This window comes from Vigna umbellata, chromosome 7 (assembly GCF_029865625.1).
Source record: "Vigna umbellata cultivar VRB3 chromosome 7, Vumbellata_1.0, whole genome shotgun sequence".
NCBI lineage: Eukaryota > Viridiplantae > Streptophyta > Magnoliopsida > Fabales > Fabaceae > Vigna > Vigna umbellata.
Window position 1 is genome coordinate 20,705,424 of NC_142171.1, and position 20,434 is coordinate 20,725,857.

The 20,434-nt window shown below is 36.0% G+C and overlaps 1 protein-coding gene across 1 annotated transcript; it reads left to right on the forward strand.

Annotated features, from left to right (window-relative positions):
* The first annotated feature begins 14,242 nt into the window (after positions 1-14,242).
* LOC148195382 (uncharacterized) lies at positions 14,243-16,167 on the forward strand. Its single transcript, XM_088093834.1, has 5 exons — positions 14,243-14,742; positions 14,815-14,941; positions 15,020-15,298; positions 15,390-15,494; positions 15,574-16,167. The coding sequence occupies exons 1-5, from the start codon at positions 14,243-14,245 to the stop codon at positions 16,105-16,107; spliced, it is 1,545 nt and encodes a 514-aa protein (XP_087949960.1). The 3' UTR covers positions 16,108-16,167.
* Positions 16,168-20,434: the final 4,267 nt, after the last annotated feature.

Here is a 20,434-nt window from a genome sequence, read left to right on the forward strand (position 1 = left end):
TTGTGTGTGGTTGTCCATTTCATGTTTATCCTTTACAATTTGACATATAATTGAATTCTATTGCATTTTGTTGTGTTCATGATTTTTATAGATGTTGTTGGTTAATCTTACATTGTTGTTGTAATTTTGTTGGATTGGTAGTATGTTGCATTTGAACGACTACTGTAACTACTTCCAGTCTAATATCATCGGATTTCATGACATTGTTAATGTCGAATTTGTTAGTGCAATTACATTTCATTTAATTAATTTGGACAATATGTTTATGGTTATTCGTACTTTATGGTGTGATATTTTATTTGTTGTAGTTGTTTATCCCAATTATCCATGACGGGCATTGGTGGTGCTACGCTGTGAAGATTCCATCACTGCAAATGTTTGCACTGGACTCTTTTGGGCACAAAAGAAAAGAACGACAAAAGATTGACAATGTCATTGTATGTGTAGTAATTGATGTTTACTTTATAATTACAAATTTATAATGGGAGAAGACATTGTGTTTTCTGTGCCACGAATTTGTTAATAAATTCCTAAATAAGTGTTTCCAAATTACTCAGAAATTGAAGAAATGAGGGAGAAGACATTAGACACCCCAAAATGAGTGTGGTGTACCAAGTTGGCCTTTATGTGCAAAAAGTTATATCCAAGTGCCCACTTAATTAGCCTTTGGTACCAGTTCTGGTCCTGCACCTGAAGCGTTACCCACTGTGCTTTTTGTGCCAGGAATTTGTTAATAAATTCCAAATAAGTGTTTCCAAATGACTTCTCACCAAATACTTATACACACCTTTAACCCATGCACTGTGGGAATAAACTTCTTTTTTGGGGTATGTATGTTGTTCAATATTATGTGTGTCCTTTCGTTCAAATAAATAACATTAATTTATAACTTGGTTCCATTTTTTTTTTCATGAATATGGTACAATTAAATATAGTTTACATATAGTTTATTATTATAATATAATAATTTTAATATTTACCAATTACTGCTTATGGTAATAATTACTATCCACGTAATGTTATTGACAAATGTGGCCATTTAATTTCTCATTGTTATTTCATTCAAAGCACCGTTTCACAATTTATTCAAACGTTACATTATAAATTATTTTTATTAGTGATCAATGCTAATTAGTTTCGCCATCAATCGTTACATCCAATAATGTGAATGATATAAATTACTAGATTACTATTAATTTTTTGTTCTCTTTTGCTTGTGTATTAATAAATGTTGACAATGTATGTTATCATTTCCACCAAGAGAGTAGGGAATCTTTCATTTATGATTCTACCAATTATCCTGATACCTCATTGTTTGCGGTGAAGTTGACAAAATCACAATCACAGAGAAGTCATTTGGTACGTGGTAAATACAATTTTTTTTCGAAAGCACTGACCGAACGGTGCACAAGTGAAAACCTAACATTGAGACCGAACGGTCTCCAAAAAACAGGAAATGAACGAACGGTCGCTAAAGACCGAGCGTCCAAAGTAAGAACAAGACGAGTCGAACGTCACAGAGCAACGATAATAAAAAACAAAACAGAGAAATGGCCGAACGATCTCTACCAGTGAAGTTAGAGACCGAACGGTTGTTCACCTAGGCCGAACGGTTGTTCACCTAGGCCGAACGTCCTGACATGCGACGAACGATCGTTTACAACAACAAACAGACCGAACGGTCATACACAGAAGTATGTCCGAACGGTATTAAGTGTAAACAACTGAAGGCAGAAAAAGCCGAACGGTAATAACAGTGAGACCAAACGGTCTCTGAAAAAGGGCAACAGCGGAAAAGCATAGGAAAATTGTAAACCGAACGTTCTTGACCGAGCGGTAATAAGAATACAGTGTAAGCACCGAACGGTATGAACATTAGCATGAAGGAAGGAGCCGTTCGGTCTCTAACAGACCGAACGATATGAACATTAAGAACGAGCGGTCTCAAAACAACAAGCACGAACAGAGAAGCCGAACGGTTCTAAAGAGTGACCGAACGGTATGACAGGCAGGAACAGTAAACGCGCACAGAAACGTAGTTGCAGTGAATTAGAATGCACAAATTAAACTTAAGCATAAAACGCAAACCCAGAAACACAAACTTGAATGGAACCAGCGACTGAAAGAAAGCATGAACAATAAAATCCTACCATGGCAGCGTGAAAGAGATGATGAACAGTAAAACTTGCACAAACAGAGAATCCAAATTACAGTTTATGGAAGAGGTATATAAATGCAAAAGTAAATGAGCACAAGCTTAAATGAAAGATTTGCAAAACCAGATGATGAGACATCACGAAGTCAAGCAACATCATCCTCTCATCCAGCAGTGATTGGTTTCCTTCATCCTCCAACCTCTCATTCCAAGCTCTCCAAAGACGTTCCAAACGAAACCATTTGCAGCTGGATGTGTACGTACGCGGTGGCTAGTGAACGTGCGCCTCCAAGTTGGCAGCTGGATGCAGTCCTCCTATCTCCAAAAGCAACGTTCCAAAGACCAAGAGCCAAAGGTGAGAGAGTCCGTCTGAGAAGTATATGGCAGCTGGATGTGTACTGAGGTGTGGGCTGGGTGCAGTTCTCCTCTCTCAAGGCAACGTTCTCCAAGAAACAAAAACAATATGAGAGAGTTCTCCCATCCCTATCTGCATGCTAAATGTCGTCCCCCTTTCTTCCAGAGCCCCTGGAAAAAAGATGAGAACCTAGAGTTGTTGTTGGAGAATCTCCCTGCTCCTGGCCGTCCACCTTCTCTTGTTCTCCACCTCTCTTACAAAAATAATTTCTCCACTCCTCTTTTCAGAGAATTCCTGAACCAGCAAGCGTGCAACTATTCTTTCTGCATTTCTGGAGGTGGCAGTTATCAGTCCCCGAGCGTGAATGAGTGCAGCCTCTTTCTTTTGTATTTTCTTCCTCCGGACCATGCTGGATGTGTTTGTTATTCTCTTGGGGCGTCAGTGTGCAGGCCATGCGTCTTCCAGTTGAACCAAAGAAAATAATATCTACCACGCTTCTTGTATGCTCTGCTGCCTCCAACGTGTAGTGTGCTTCTTGTTCCAAAATGGAATGCACCGTGTCCAGCTCTACATCACGTGTACACCACTTCTTGCTTTCTTCTGTTTTCTCTTCGACTGGAGTGCTACATTCCCTTCTTCCGTGGGCCTCATTGCCTTGGTGCGGGATGTGTGATCTTGTGTTGGACTGTGGCTTCACTAAGCTGGACAAGCATCAGCTGTTTGGACTGAGTGCACCCTCCCAGCTCAAGTGAATTAGTAGCTGCTTCCTTAAATTGCCAAAGCCCAATTGTCCAATGTGAACCGTGGCAGCTGCTTGTGTTTCTTTCCAGTCAGTCTGCTACAGTTTGAATGTAATAATGCACTTTTGTTTCTCCAACAATTGGAATAAAATGTGAATCAGTGTGCTACAGTTCTACACTTTTAATGATTCCATGTGATAACCCATGTGTCATGTCCATAGTATCAATCACCACACATTTAATTCATCCAACAAATACTATTAACAAACCACCTCCATCATACATAAATAACATTCCACCGTCATCGAACAAGTCATATTTTTACAGCTTACAAACAACATATCATACATAACCAAAATCATCCACAAACAACATATCATACATAACCAAAATCATCCACAAACAACATCATACATAGATTAAAGCTTCATTCCACTGAAATAAAACAAACGAACCTTCAGTGAACACAACGTGTGCCGGTTGGAACACACAGGAAGAAAAATGTGTGGGTGGGACTAACAACCCGGAAAACCCCTCTTTTTCGTCCACCGTACAGTTGCCACTCCGGCGATGCTCCGGCGGCACTCCGACACAGGGAGGGAAGCAGGTGGGACGAAGCGAGACTCAGAACGCGCACCTAGTTCGCTGGGCCAGAGGGAAGACGACGTCGTCTTCGGTTCGTTCGCCAACGTCGGAGCTGCGGTGACCGTGAATCGGAACCGGCTGGAGGGGTTGAGGCACTCCGACGGCCTTCAACGTTGTCCGGCGGCACTCCGGCAAGCAATCTGTCGGACCTCTCTCTCTCGAACTCCCTTTCTCCAACTCTCTCGGGCTCTCTCTAGGTTAGACTCTCTCTCTCAACCTTCGCTTCTCTCTCTACAATTGTTCAAAAATGAAATTCAAATTTCAAACGCCAAACAAAAACCCCTTACCACTCCCTTTCCACGTCATATTTCATTTTCATTTTAATTTTTCACGTGGATCACTCCCATTTAGACACCTGTCCCGTGTCTAAATGTTGTCAAAAGAGGTTGTTCAAGTATCATTTTCCGAAAATAATATTTCTCTGAAATGAAAGATATATTAACAAAAGTAATAAAATGAATTACCTCCACATCTTGAATCTTGAAGCACTTGCAGCATTAAAATTTTCGTATTTTGTCGTAACCTTTGTCCAGATTCATGTCAGAAACCAGAGGCGTTAGAAGGAGAAAAAGGTGGTAGAAAGCAACATGGTGGTATTTTTGAAAGATATTAGGGTTAGGTTAAGGGAAGATCTGCAGCAAAGTGTGATGTTCGTGGCAGTACTCTTCTTCATCTGCACTCGCTTTACCAATAAGTTGGTTTGGAAAAAATCGCGTTTGGAGATAAATGCTTCTGCGGCCATTCTGTGATGGAAAGGTCTTTTGATCTCCATGGCAAACCTGACCAGTTCCGAGGTTAGGTATTTTTGGTCATGGTTTTTCTTAACCTAGGTGAAATCTATTATTAGTATAATTAATAAAGAATTAGGAGTGTCGAGGAGACAACTGCAAGTGCTAAGGCCAACTTTTGCACTATCCAACGCCACGTGCGAGACAACCAATGGAGGTTGACAACGAGAGTGCATAGTGACGTCACCACATGACGTAAAGGGGTTGCACTCTGACGTCAGCTACCTACACCATGAATTAATTTTACAATTAAATATTTAAGTATAGAGTATTAGGAATAATTGCACTCATCCAACTTCCCCACTTATTGATTAACAGTAACAATCGCTCACATAATAATTACTGTCTCATGTAAGAAGAAAAGATAAATTTTATAATTGTACTACTATAAGTAACGAGGTTCTTGCGTTGGTTAATTTGTTACCAAAATTATTAGAATAAATAGATTTTTTCTTAAAAAAAATTGAGTTATGGATAAGTTGTATTTACCAACGATTTTATATTATAAAATATTCATAAAATGACAATTTTAATTTTAACGTAAGAAGAACCAAGAAATCGTTGAGGAATAATATGACTTTGATTTTGTTAATAATGTGCTAATAAGATGAAGTCGTGAAGGGAGGATATAATTTTTCTTTTAAAAAGAAGTTGTATATTGAATGCATAAATTTCGTGGAAATATATTACACTCAATGGTTATAACGACTTTTGTATATTACAGATGGATTGAAGTTGCACCCATTGCACCATTTAATATTTTAGTTATCTAAAATAAAAATGTGAAATGAAATTTGAATAAAAAGATTTACATCAATTTTTAATAGGTATGGAATAATTTTTCTATCTTATTGAATTTATAATAGACAAACTTAAACATATATTACTCTCAAGAGTTGGATTTCAAGAAGGTGATAAAAGTATATACTCTTATCAAATCCTCGAAGATTTTTTGATAGTTACATAACAAAATTAAGATTTTTGTGTAATTGATTATAATTTTCAAATAATTAATTACTGAAGACAATTAAAAGTGAATTATTCTTTGATTATATGACTTAGAGAAAAATTCAAGAGAATTGAAAGTTGTTTAATTCTAACAACATTCCTAATTGAAATCGTGCATCTCTCTATGATTTTTAATTTAAATTAGACATTGTGTGATTCACCTACAACTTACTATCAAAACTCTTTTCCTCACACGATTTCTAATAGGTCAATTCTTGACCAATATTTAAATTATTGACTTAGCAAATTTGTTACGAGGGTACATGATTTCTTCATATTAAATCGTGACTCTACACGATTTGCCTATGACTTGTAATACTTTTTTATCTTTTTAGTTTTTATAGGTTTAGAAAATATGATTATATTTATTGTTGTTAAAGAAACACTTAATCAATTATTAATCATATTTTTTTAGATTACATATTCTATAAGAATGCAAATAATTATGTTCTTACAATATGTGTAAAGATATCTTTTCTTTAAGAATCTTCCACACTATCTCGTATTCATCCTCCTAACCTCATGCTATCGAGAGGGAGATGCTTGTAGAAGATTCTCCAACAATCAAGTTAGCACTTGGTCATATAGAGTTTAGATCAAATTTGGATTAAATGCACAAATTAAATTTAAATTATCATTAATGCAGTATTTATAGGCTTACTTCATTGACTATGGGCCTCACGGAAGCTACTTGTGTAAATGCTAAAAGATGGAACAAAAAAGTAAAGTGAATTAAGTAATTTTAAATTAAAACCAATATTAACATTTCATAAATTTTAACATAAAAAAAGTGAATTAAAGTGAGCTAGATCGATGTTAAAAAGTTATTCTTTTAATTAAAAATAAGAAATAACTTGAGTTAGCCTAATGCTACTATTTAATAAATTTTAAAAAATAAATTTTTTTTATTAGAGTGGGCTAAAACAACACTAAGAAGTTAAATCTTTAAATTAAAAGTAATAAAAATACCGTTGCTCAGACCGACATTAGCATTTAGTAAATTTTTAAAAATAAAATATTCAATTATAGCAGTTTAGATAGACAATAAAATATTAAATTTTAGATCAAAAATTAAAAAAGTAGCGTCAACTAGGCTAAGGCTGTGTTGAAAAACTAAATAAAAATAAAATGTTAATTAAAGAGTAGGTGAAGCCCACTCTAAATGGACATAAGCTAAAATTCATGTGTAATGTAATTAGTTTTATCTAATAATTTATATAGAGAGGGGAGAAATTAAAGAGTCGGCATTGAAGCCTAATATATAAGGCGTTTAACTTCATGTACATTGTTCAATGAACCTCCTTCTCCAACTCTCCATTTAGAATTTCCATCTTCATGGGAGAAGCATTCCCAACTCCATATATGTACATCCTCACTCAACCACAAATATACACCATTCTTCTTATTCTGGTTCTTGTCCCTCTTGTATTACATAATCATTATTTATCTCTACTATTAATACCTTTCTCTTCATCTTCAATATTTTATTTTTCTTCATCTTCAATATTTTATTTTTCTTCGTCTTCTTCATAAGCTATTTTGAATAATCCAAATTACTATTGATTTTTTTTTCCAAAAAACTAAACAAAAGTGTCGACTAAGCCAATCATATCATTGATATATTTTTTAATAAATATAAAGTTAGCGTAAACTATACCAACATTATCTCTAATATAAATTAAAATCATAGGAAAACAAAAAAGAGATGAATAGTATTTTAAATAATTTTTTTCGCAAAGCATCACCTAATGTATTTTTAAAAACAAATTATTTAAATAGGATGTTTAAAACATTGGTTTTTTTAAAGAGTGTAGAAAGGAAAACGTTTTAAGAAGCAAAGTAATAAAACACAAATTTTATATTAGTTTTTTTAATCTGAGATTCGTCTATTTCTCTCTTAAGAAATCTTAAGAGATTCTACAAACTTTCAAAAAGATTACACTAGTTTGATCTCTTCAGGTTTACAACGAGTATTAACATCACTCTTGGTTCACCTAGTCAATTACAACTAGTCCTAGTTTAACCACTACTGGTATATAAGTATTCTAACCACTTCTGGTATACAAACATTTTAACCGGTTTTGGTCTCAACCCGAGACAATTGTCTAGATTGTTTACTGATATGATCATAGATGAGATAAGAATGAAGAGTTTTAAGTGTGATAAAGAGCATAAAAAGAAATAGCATAGGTTTTCTTAGGCTTGTATTTTGCCTATTCTAGTTTCTAGTTTCTTTCTCTTAGTTTGGTTGTAAAGAAACTTACACTACAGGAAAATCAATTAATACCGACGGTTAATTACCGAAGGCCTTTTGGCCTTCGGTAAATGTAATTTACCGAAGGCTTTTCCGAGGGCTTGTGTTACATCACTTTACCGAGGGCTTTTGGCCGTCTGTAATGGGCCTGAGTGATTATCGAAGGCAAACGACCGTCGGTAAGTGGGTAACGTTCATCAAATTAGAAAGTCAGATATTTGGGAAGCATTTCGCGAAAACTCCGTTTTCCCTCCAATCTTCACATTCTCTGCCCTAACTTCATCGACGAACTCAGTGGGTGGCTTGTGCAGACTGCTTCCCACCCTAAGCACAATCTTGGTACGGTTCTTCTCCACTCCGAACTTATAGGTGAAGTGTCCCATTCTCCCATCTCATTTTGTGTTCCTGTTACTGTTTTGGATTACGCGTCAATGGTGTAACCTTTTTCCTTGTAGCGTTTTGCAGTGTTCTGAGCTGAGGAAGGTGGTGGGTGGCTGAGTTGAAGGCTACCATTGTCGACGGAGGATATCGGACGACGTGGCATGGACGAGGCGGCGTAACCAGGGCAGTGTCGCTGGGTGACAAGGTCTTCCATTACTGCTTCAGAGGCTATCGAAGGGGCTACCGTCGAGGTAAGTTGTTATTTGCATTGATGAACTATGAAAGCTAAGAAGCATTTCTTCTGACTTTGTTAAATGTATGGTCTGAATTATTTTGTGCAATATGATTTGGTATAGAAAAATTGTTCATAGTTGGCATTTTGATTGGTAATGCATTTTTTAGAATTAGGCATTTTAAAACTAAAGCAAGCTAATATGAGTAGATTATGAAAACTGAAAAGAGTTACTCACTGAGAGTAAAAAGGTACTGGTACACCTAAAAAGCCAATTTGATATAGCATAAGTACCGAAATACTCAAGATATCTCTGTCCCATAACTATAGAAGGTGTTATATTCCTGTCAAGGTTAATGTATAGACCTAAGGAAGGTAAGCATGTCCTACATGGACACTGATATCTCTGTCCTGTAGCTAATACCTATAACCTTATAAGTAAGTTGCACTGCATATAGTGCATTAAAACTTGATTTCAGTGACAACCTTTTTTTAGTGTCAGTTAATTAAAATGTAGATCAATCAAAACAAGGATTGATGGTAGACATATTCTCCATCCTTGATGGAGGACTTATTCTCTCTTAAAAATAGTATATTCAGGATATCCTCCATTGAGCAAAGATGGATAATTCTAAGCCTGAACCCAGTCGTATGATTTGAGGTTTAAAGCTCACTACCAAAGGTTTTTAAATCTGTTTTTCAATCTTCTTTATCTAAATCTAATATTGGATCTTTACAATATATTATTACCAAACAAATATTATCCTTTTCAATTAACAATACAGAACAAAATCAAACACTGAGTTCTACTTTCTTTATACCCAAAGACATTAGCTTTAATCACTGCTGGGTATAAAAATAAGATATTTTTCTGAAAGTTGACATTTTCTTTACGTTTAAAACAACCTTTCCTAGGAAAAAGACATAACAACAGCAGAAGCATCTTCTCCACTGGAAGATGTGTAGGCTAAGTTTTCCATCCCAAGGGTGTTTTGGGATGCATGCTAGTCAGAGACATAACTGCCTCTGATTTTGAAACCATCTAGGAAAAACAGTCTTCTGCCACCATCCCATTCAGATCAAACCAACAACTTTCTTCGTACATGTTTGGACCCCCACTGATTTTGATGTTTGCCTCTACAAAGAAAAGGTCTAATTAATATAACATAGGAACTAATGCAGCTTATAGAAAACAAAAGGGTCAATAAATTACTGATTTGTAATCTTCCAAATGTTTCACAAAATTACATACAATTGATAGAAGTTTTTCTATAAGAGTGGCTGTGTGGGAGAGGTGTAATTCTCTTGGTGGTTTTGAGGTTACACAGACTGTGAAGGCTTTTTCAAGTGTACTGAGCAGATACCATACATGGAATGGTGTGAGTGAGCCAAATGACCATAAGGGGTGTCATTCTGTTACTTGTTCTGCAGATTCCCGTGATGTGGACCCCACCAAGTTATCTCCTCGTTATTGTTTCAGATGGAGACAGCACCAGCGTGCATATGTACTCCTAATGGGAAAGATGCTTCAGCCTTTGTATTATTCTAATATGAAATCAATGTTTACATGGAATGTATGATATTAATATTGCAATATTAAAAAGAACAATCCCTTTCCTAGGCAATGCCTTATGCATGAGGTACCTACAACAAAGCAAGAATGTGACACTGTTTTGCCAATCTGCATAATGAGGCAGAGTGTTTTACTTGCAAAATTATAGGAGAAAATTGGGATTGCTCTTGAGTTTAATTGTATGATGTGAGTTGCACTGAAACAATAATAACTGCATAATTTGAATATAGGTAGTTGCATGTGTTGGTCATGAATCTTGTTGTACTAGACTTAGGTTCAACAGTAAGTTGAAAGTAATACTCACATGAACAAGACTGTTAGAATGTTTCAGCTGTGTCTGTCAATTTAAACTGGTAATTGTTCCACTGCTTTGATTTGGTTTGGAAAGTGATGCCTAATCTTTGTTTAGGGGAAGTAATTTCTGTAAAATATGATCTAGAAATGAAATCATTGCTTGGAGTTGAATGTTGGTGCTGTTCAGTCCAGCAAACATGTTATAATTATTTATTATTTGGTGGCCACAGGTGGAACTGTATTAGCAGCAATTAGAGCTGTAGGTGATATCCTCTTGCAGCCTTTTACGATTGAAGGTACTCATTTGTCCTAAATTATCTTTTGTAAGAATAAATGTCTTATTAAGTGAATGTATTTCTGTGGTGAGTAAGTAAAGATGCATTCAGCTTTGATTTGTCATGATTGTAGACCATGGTTCACTTTAAATAAAAGTTTCATACATGTAACTGTCTAAAATGGTTAAGTTTGCTTTCAATTGTAGAAGTTGGTGTTGCTAAAGTACTGGACTGTGCTGCTGTGATTGGTCTCTCTGATCTCAAGGTAATGGCTGAACTCAATCATTGTTTTTGTATGTTCTGTTTTAGTATGTAGTGTTACAAAATTCCATATTGTTCTTCACATGCTCAAGCAAAGTATGATGCCCAAATTCATTACTGAACTTAGGATTGATTTATCTTTAATCTTACTACTTGATGTAGAAGGATGTATTGATGTAGAAGGATTAAATTCCCCTGAATTGTTAATGTTGAGCTAATCCAGAGTTTGAACATAGTTTTGAACTCTTCTTAAGTTGACAGAAAATATTTCACTAACATTAGAACTACAATTGCTCTGTAAAATACATCTCAGTATGTGCCATGACCTGAATTTTCCTCTTTAATTTGACATCCCCTTCAACCATTATACCATCTACTTTAAGCAATTGATTCAGCAATTATAAGTGAATCAGATTAAGCACATCTGTTTGTGCAAATCTTCCACCTCTGTTTGTGCACATCTCAACTTTCAGAATAATATAATTATCCTACTTCCAGACTGATGAGCAATAACTTTAAACTTAGTAAAGCTAGGTATTTCCCCCAACGACCCCGACTTATAGATTTAGGCCAGAGTTGTCAAAATTTGGTGGTTCAAGACAGCAAATGTCATAGCAGTGGTTGTAGGTCAAAACTAATCACTCCAACAACTTAATTTAGTGATTTTAAAGTTGTTATAACTATGAATTCGGTCAAATCCATACTGTTACTCAAGAACACCTTGTCACTTCCCAATTTTGACTCCAAATTGATGGTTTAGTATACTATTATGCACTCACCCCATTATATCAGTAATTGAACTCTGCTAGCAACTTTTAAACAACATTTTAAACTTGTTGAAACTGTCACACAACATAGAAACTTCTAGCATTCGAAATATGACTTTATTATGGCCAAAAAAATGTGGTTAAATCACTCCATCACACCACCAAAACTGAGTTTAAAATATTATTTCAACCACTGTCAGTGGTTGGAAAATCTATCACCCAAGGTTCACTTTAACATACCCCTTCTGATATTTGTATACTTTAAATGCACTTGATTGAATATGATTGCTAGTTTTTGTCAACCTTGGTTGACCATATGTTTCATTTGAAGTTTGATCATGATGCGTGATGAATGATCAAACTCTTCCTCATATGGAATTCACTATTCCTCCTTTTTCTCCAGTAATAATAAACACAAAAGAAAACCGAATTAACTAATTCACCACTGAACACAGCTAGCTAGCAAGAGAGCCAGAGAAAAAGGGAAAGTCATTTCACCACTCACCAGCATGAAGCATATATCAAATCCAAAGGCCTAGTAATGAGTAGTGACCCACTTTATTAAGTTGAGGCAGTGGCAGCCTAGCTCACAACCACTTTGGCTGGGTAAATGTGGCAAGGTAACTTAGCTTCACACCCAAAATGGACAATGTATCCAAATCAAACCAAAAGCCAACCTTCATTTTAGGAGCAACCCCACCACGTAGTGAAAACTATTCCATTTCAATTCTCATCCATTGATAACACTCCCTACAATTATTGAACTTTTGTTTTGGTAGGATATATATCAAACAAAATAGCAGCCAAAATAAATCTGGGGATTTGATTAAGAGTAAAAGTACAGAACTTGTGTAAATAAAAAAATGTAAATTGAAGCTATTACAAATGGAACAAAATTGATTATGATAACACAATACATGATTCTAGATCCTCCCAACCATGACGAGACAAAAATGAAAAACAAGGGACTTTTATCCCCATCATATCCCCTCAAAGCTGAGAACAATTCTCTAAGCTGCTTATAGCTCATGTCCCAAAATTATCACAAAATTACTAAACAGCACCAAAGTCTTCATCCAGGATACACACACACACATACATATATATTAGGCTTCACAACAACAAGTTTAGGATGGTAAATCAATGCTAATGAGAAAGTCACACTACAAAAACAACTTAGAACTCAAAATATGACACCCTAGAACCTATAACTAGTTAGTAGAATACACTAAAAGTGGTCATAATGCAAACTGTATTAAAGTAGTAACCAAAACAGTAAAAGAAGTATGTACACAAGTTTTAAAACATAAAAGAAAGATAGAAATGAGTGGACAATTCGAAAACACAAAGAAATATAAGATTTGACTATTTAGTACTAGAAGTTTCATTTTTTAGTACCTATAAAAGTGTACTTATAAAGTGAGAAATTGTCATTTCACCTAATGTAGACTCATTCTAAGGTATGTAAACATCCTAACAAGTATAACTTAGTGAAATCAAGGTAGGAAAGTACTGAAAAACAAATAATAACCTAAAACTAAAAGTTTTAGTATTTAGCACCTAAAAAGTGTGTTCAAAGGGTGAACAATTGCAAATACAACTAATGTAGACTAAATTTAAGTAATGTGAAGATCCTAACATGTCTAAAGTAGTGAAATAAACCTAGGAAACTATTTAAAAGCAAAGAATTAGGTACAACTAAAATTTTGAGTAGTTGGAAGGTATAAAAGTGTGCTTAAAAGGTGAGAATTTGCAACCACACCTAATGTACACTTATTTGAAGTAATGTGAACATCCTACCATGTGTAAAGTAGTAGTGGAATGAAGCTAGGAAACATGTCAAAAGCAAAGAATTACCTTAAACTCAAAGTTTGAGTTTTTAGAACATAAATACTTTGGGTATTTTAACTAATGTGATTGTCAGTACATACTTTTATAGCTATTTCATTGCCTAAATTATGTTTATATGTATTATATATCCATGCTTCTATAGATATTTGATTGCCTAAATTATGTTCATCTTTATATTGTATGTTCATGTATATTGTCTTTCATTTATTAGGCTACAACTTGATTAAGTTAAGTAGTCATTTAAAATCTTATGGTACTACACACATTCTCAATGAAATGAGAAGGGTAAAAATACTATAAACACTTAGAACGTACAAAATATGTGGAAGTACTCTAGACATGAGAACTTCAGGTGTAATAAGTTGTCTCCTCCAACTTTAATACACAACCCCTTAGGATGTTTAATGCATTTCAATACTGAGGACTTGTCTTTGCATGCCCTTATTGAATGCCTATGACCATAGTGTTGAAATTGCCTTCCATGTTCGACTTCAGTAGTAATAGGCATCTATTGTAGCAAATTGGACTATCATTTCATTACCATTATCTAAAATACCATCTTTAAGTTGTATGCAATTACTTGTACATTGACTTTGAAAACAATTCATCCTTCTTTATTTATTTATATTTATTCGCTTTGTTTGTAACCATTTCAATGCAGTAATGACAGGACAAGGTTCAGAGCGTCCTGATAAAGGAAAAGGGGTAGCAAGGCCTACAAAGAGGAAACGGCAGGCACCAAAGTATGTACTTAGGGTGCCTGCTAGACTACCTACCCCTGCTCCCGGTAGTTCATCATCTGTGGGGCCTCCTCCTACCCCTAGTATACAGACTCCTACACCAGCAGTAGACCCCACTCCTCCTCCTCGTGCAGTACACCCTTCTACTACCACTGCAGTAGACCCTTCTCCTCCTCCTGCAGCACACCCTTCTACAACCCCTGCCACAGACCCTCTTCCTCCTCCTATTATTGCCACCCCCACTCCTCCCCCTATTGTTATTACCCCCACTCCTCTCTCTGACCCTACTTCTATACCTTCCTCATCTTCTGTACCTCCTTCTGAGACCGTCACACCACTTGGTGATCCAGATTCAAGTGGTGATGCTGAAGATCTTGACCCGCCCCTCCATGATCGACCATGGATTGAGCCCTATGGTAAAGGGTAAGTTTATAATCTGTTGATATCATTTGATGTTTAAACCATATTGTAATTGAAATGAGTTTTGTTATGCAGGTTTATTCCATCTAGGGTTGCTTCCCAGGCCATCACACGTTCAATAAAGCAACAGTTTTTAACTCCATGGCCTACTTGGGGAGCAATACCTAAGGACGACAGGAAGCCATTCTGGCAGCGCTTTCAGGTGAGAAATCTATTACACTAATGTTGGGAATATTTTAGTATGTTCTGTAATCAATGTTTGTTCTCTTTAATGTTACAGATGAAGGTGCAGTGGAAACCTGAACATGAAACTCAGATACACAGAAATTTCCACATGAAAGCATCTCATTGGCTGTCAGAGATGTTTAGGGATGCCCGGAATGCAGCACAGCGCCCTAATTGGCTGGGTGAGCACATTTGGAACTCTTTACTGGCCCATTGGAATACAGTAGAGTTCCGCAATAAGTGTGCCAAAGCCCAGCGGAACAGAGCGTCTGAAAGGGGTGGCACCCTGCATACTGGTGGGTCGATCACCATTCATGAGCATGCCATTCGTATGGTATAATCTCATTACATAACTTTTTCTTTCATACACAAGTTATGTATATTGTATTTCATATGTACGCTTGTAATTCTTAATTATGTTACAGGCACAGGCTCTAGGACGGGCGGTCCATGTTGATGAGGTCTTTGCACAGACTCATGTTCGGAAGGGAACTAATCAATTTGTTGATGAAAGATCTCGGAAGACTCATGTAAGCAAATAACACTATTAGTAATTGTTCATTTATGTTATACTATCGTTCCCTGACATTGCTTTTAATGTTTCAATAGGAAGACTTTTCTACGAGACTTTCACAGGTTAGATCTGAACATGAGTCAGCTCCTACACCGGATGATGCCAGTAATGCAGATGATGACATTCGTAGGACGCAGTGCTGGATCGACACCGTTGGTGGGAAGAAAAAGGGACGAGTCTATGGTGCGGGACAGCTTGCTGCAAACTATACAGCATCCAGAGGAGGTACTCTGAAGCACCAGCCTTCTTCTTCCACCAGTACTCCTGACGAGGTTCTTCAACTCAGGCAGGAACTCCATCAACGTGACCAGGAGCTCACTGATCTCAGAGCAGAGTTTACAAATTTTAAGGCCCTGGTCATGACTGTCTTGCCTCAAACCTCACAGGACGTACAAAATATCCCTCCCACCCAATCACGACCTTCCTCATCACCTGCTGCCACTCAGCAGCCCACTTCAGTCCAACCCTCATCAGTCCAACCCTCATCAGTCCAACCCACACCAGTCCAGCCATCAATAGAGGAGCAGGATGATGAAAATCATTCTGATGATAGTTATGTACATTATTAGGTTTCATTTTCTTATTACTTGTTAGACAAACATTTGGATATTAGAACATTTTGAGTTGATATCATTCAATGTTAGATGTACTTACAGACTTTGGATGTTACAACATCCTTGTGTTACATTGTTTTATGTTTGAACTATAAATACATTATTTATACATTAATGGATGTCCTGTGGATTATTTGATGTGCCTTGGATATTGATCATTGATTGGATCTTTGAGATGCACATTATGCATCTTTGTATGTGTTTGAAAACATGCAGGTCTGTTTGTAAATGAAATTTGTTATACAGGTCTGGGTTGTAGAGGGGAAACCATTTCTCTGAAACCTGCTCTGCATTTTACCGAAGGCTTTTGCCCTTCGGTAAATGCCCTCGTCTGCCCATTACCGAAGGCTTTCGCCCTTCGGTAAATACCATCGTATGCTCATTACCGAGGGCTCCTGCCCTTCGGAACTTACCGAGGGCTTTCGCCCTTCGGTAATTACCGAAGGCTTTTGCCCTTCGGTAATTACCGAAGGCTTTAAGCCTTCGGTAATTACCGAAGGGCGAAAGCCCTCGGTAATGGTTAGCGACAGGGGATTTACCGAAGGATTTTTGGCCGCCGATAGGCCTTCGATAAACACCCATTATCGACGGCTTTTGGCATTTTCCGAGGGCTTCTGGCCTTCGGTAATGCCCTACTTTTTTGTAGTGTTATATATTCTTCTTTTCTTTAAGGTGTAAGTAATGTGAGACTTCACATAGCTTCATCTTAACAGAAAGAAGAATAAACAAGTCTCTTCTCCTTTTAATTGCTTGTATTGCAAGTTTTTTTTATGTATAGTTTTAGTTTTGATATTTAGACTAGTTAGGTAGCTTGTATACCCTTAAGATGTTGTAGAATTAAGAGATGTGGAACTTAAAATAGCCTTGAGAGTCGTTTCCAGATTTGAAGCCTCAAAGTCCCACATCATTTAGTTTTCTCCATCTACTTCATCTCCTACTACTATATAAGCAACCTAAGGTCTCCTTTGTACAAACACCTTGAACACCTTAAAATTTGAATATAAAGAGTGTTTTGCATTCAATTGCATTACTTCTTTGATATAAAATTTTGTCTCTTAGTTTAATTTTGGGGTCTTATCTATTGGAGAACAAGTGACGATCCTCCTTGGCATTTATCTTGGATCCTTTCAAGTGACATGCCTTCCAATTCATAAGTTTCCACTAGTGTAGTGAAGGGAAATGACAACAGTTGTTTTTGAATATACACTTCGGTTTTAGAACTGCGACATACACAACCGAAACATGTTACACATTCAAACATTCAATCATACATAATTATTCATATTCAACACACAAAATATTAAAAATTAACAAAATGAAAATTAATAAACAGAATAATACAATCATACAATCAAACAATTAATAAGCATTAAAATTATCAATTCAAAAATTCAATCATACATAATTATTCATATTCAACCTACAAAAAATTAAAAATTAAAAAAATGAAAATTAATAAACAAAATAATACAAACCTGGGAGCGTGAAAAACCACACCATAATGGAGAAGATGGAACAACCCGAGGTCTAAAACGGAACAAATATAAAAGAAGAAACACAATACCTACAAAAAAATACAACAAAATGTAAGTTTGATAATCCGAATCAATAAAAAAACGTATCAAACCAACCCAAACACTAAAAAAACAAAAAAAACTCCAGCGACCAAAGCCAAATTTGATCGGATACAAAGGTAGGTGATGAAAAATGAGGAAGGAATTCCTTCTACATTGACGAAGGTGGCGCAACGATGGTGTAAGGAAGAAGGAACAAAGATCGCGACGGCGTAGAAGAAGAAGAAGTTGCAGAGAGAAATCGCTGGAGAAGAAGAACTGTTCGCGTTCGAGGAAGACGAAAATGTTCACTCTTTGTAACATTTTTTTAACATAATCAAATGTTACTACCTTGGTTCATTAGAAAACCAGGGTAATAGAGGCCGCGGTTTCCTTAAGAACCGAGGCCTATTCCCTGACGATCCATAATTTTGCAAGGACAATAGGCCGCGGTTCCCCTCAGAATCGAGGCCTATTCCCCTGTAAATTTATTTCAGGAGTGACTTGGCGGGAATGTCAGAATTTTGCAGGGACAATAGGCCGTGGTTCTGGTGTATACTACCGCAGTTCTTTTGCAACTGAGGCCTATATTGTCGATATAATTTCAAAAATGCCACCGCACAATATTATGCTTCGGGTTCTGGTGAACCGATGCATAATGTGTGCGATAATAAATCAGTTTTTTACTAGTGTTCCTTTCCTTTCTCTCTTACATTTTTAGTCTTTTAATTCCATTTCTTAATTGTTCTTATTCACTTCTTAGGCTTATTTCTATCTAGGCATGTTATTCCATATCATATGGTATCTAGAGCCTTAGGTTTGGTCATTTTTAAGGGGTAGAAAGCGTTTTTCTTTGGTTCGTCAATGCTTAGCGCTCACAGTTTTTGCTGGACGTGAATTTTGCATCTAGCTTGTTTTTGTGATATCTTGCGCATTCCAACTCCAATTTGAGTGAAATTTTTTTCTATAGTTTTGCTTACATATTAGGAAAATATTCAATTCTTATTTCACTTTAATTCCATCATTTACTATGTTCAATTGGTGATACTTCATTCCATACTCCATTGTTTGCTTGTTGTTTGGGTTATTCGTAATCTGTTTGTTGTATTTGCTTGTTGTTTTGTGTGTTTGGGGGATGAAGTTTGACTTCTGGATGTTATTCCTCATCAAGAACACCTCAAGAGTGATGTAAAGACTCCAATTAAGTGCCTAGAAGTGATCCAAAAGCTACTGTCCAGATGCTACAAACAAAACCTTCCAGCACCATAAATAAGCACCTCTGGAAGTCTTCAACAAGCAGGCTTCTAATTCTTTTTGTTTGCCTTTCCAACTATTATTTCATATCTTTGCTGGTTTGTTTGGAGTCCTTATTAATTGTTTAACCTTTGATTTGAGTCATATGTGATTCCTCTTTAGGAGTTTTCTAGCAATTTTTTCTTGAACTGCACTTGCTAGTCCTTTGCATCATTGCTCTTCTATGATGAATTGAGATGGATCAAACTAAGATTTAAGTGTGTATGCTTTGCTTATATGATCTGCACTAGTAGAGGACTTAAACAAACATAAAATTAGTTTTGTTCAAACACACATACTCAAATTTTGAATGCTTGGCAAAAACATATAGTTGTAACAGTTTGCAAAAAAATTAAAATAACATCACCAATCTGTTTTGTGCTTGTTGTTTGATAACGATTGACAATATTGTTATCTGTGATATAATTTTGAAACTAAACACACCCTTTTTTACTTAGAAGCTTGCTTGCACTCATATTTTTGCTTTAGTTTAACGAATAAGTAAGTAGAGGTTATACTTTATGATTTTATCACTAAATTCCCTTTATTTTGTAGCTAATAATGTGCTTGGAAGAATGTCAAAAAATATATAGAGTTGTATAGAGCTAAATCAGCCAAAAAAACAAGCAAAACAACAACAAAATGTGAGTTTTGGAATGCTACCACTAGGGCTGAGCGCCACTGAGCACCCTTGAGCGCCACTTTTCTTCCTGCACCACGCTTGGGCGCTGTTAACACTTCAGCAAGTGTACCAAATCGTATCAAGTAATAATAAATGGTAAGACCAAGTATCATTTCCCAAGAGACTCAAGGCCTAAAAAGTTATGTGATTTCTTGATTAAATAAGACTTGTAAACGAAATTGTTGTGTTTATATTACGGAAAAGTAAACATGAATGCAAGTGTTGATCAATTGGATTGAAAGATGCAAAAGTAATTGATGTAAAATATGGAATGATTATGTTCTTGGGGTTTCTGACTTATCCTATGCACTCTCATGTATTTATGAATTCATATTTCTTCATTAATGTTAATGCCACTTTCTAATTTACCTTAAACCCGATGTCTTGGTGAAGAAAGCCTAATCCTAATTACTAGTTTACAATGTCTTGTCTCCCTAGCAATTAATCATGCATTAAATTCGCACAGAAGCTTAAAGGCAACCGATCCTCCTATTCCTATGTCTAGGTAATATTGGTTCTGGGAGAATTTCCCTAGTTATAGATTTCCTCATATGTGTCCATAGTGACGAAATCAATAATCATGCAATTGAATGAGTTAAACAAAGCATGGATAGAGTATAGAGGAAAAACCCCAACAATTAATGAAGTAAAGCATATATAATCAAGAATGAATCAATACATGAGAGTTTCAAAGCATTCCATCGTTTCCCGAACAAAAATGAAGGTTTAGTTCACCATAGACATGGTGAAACTA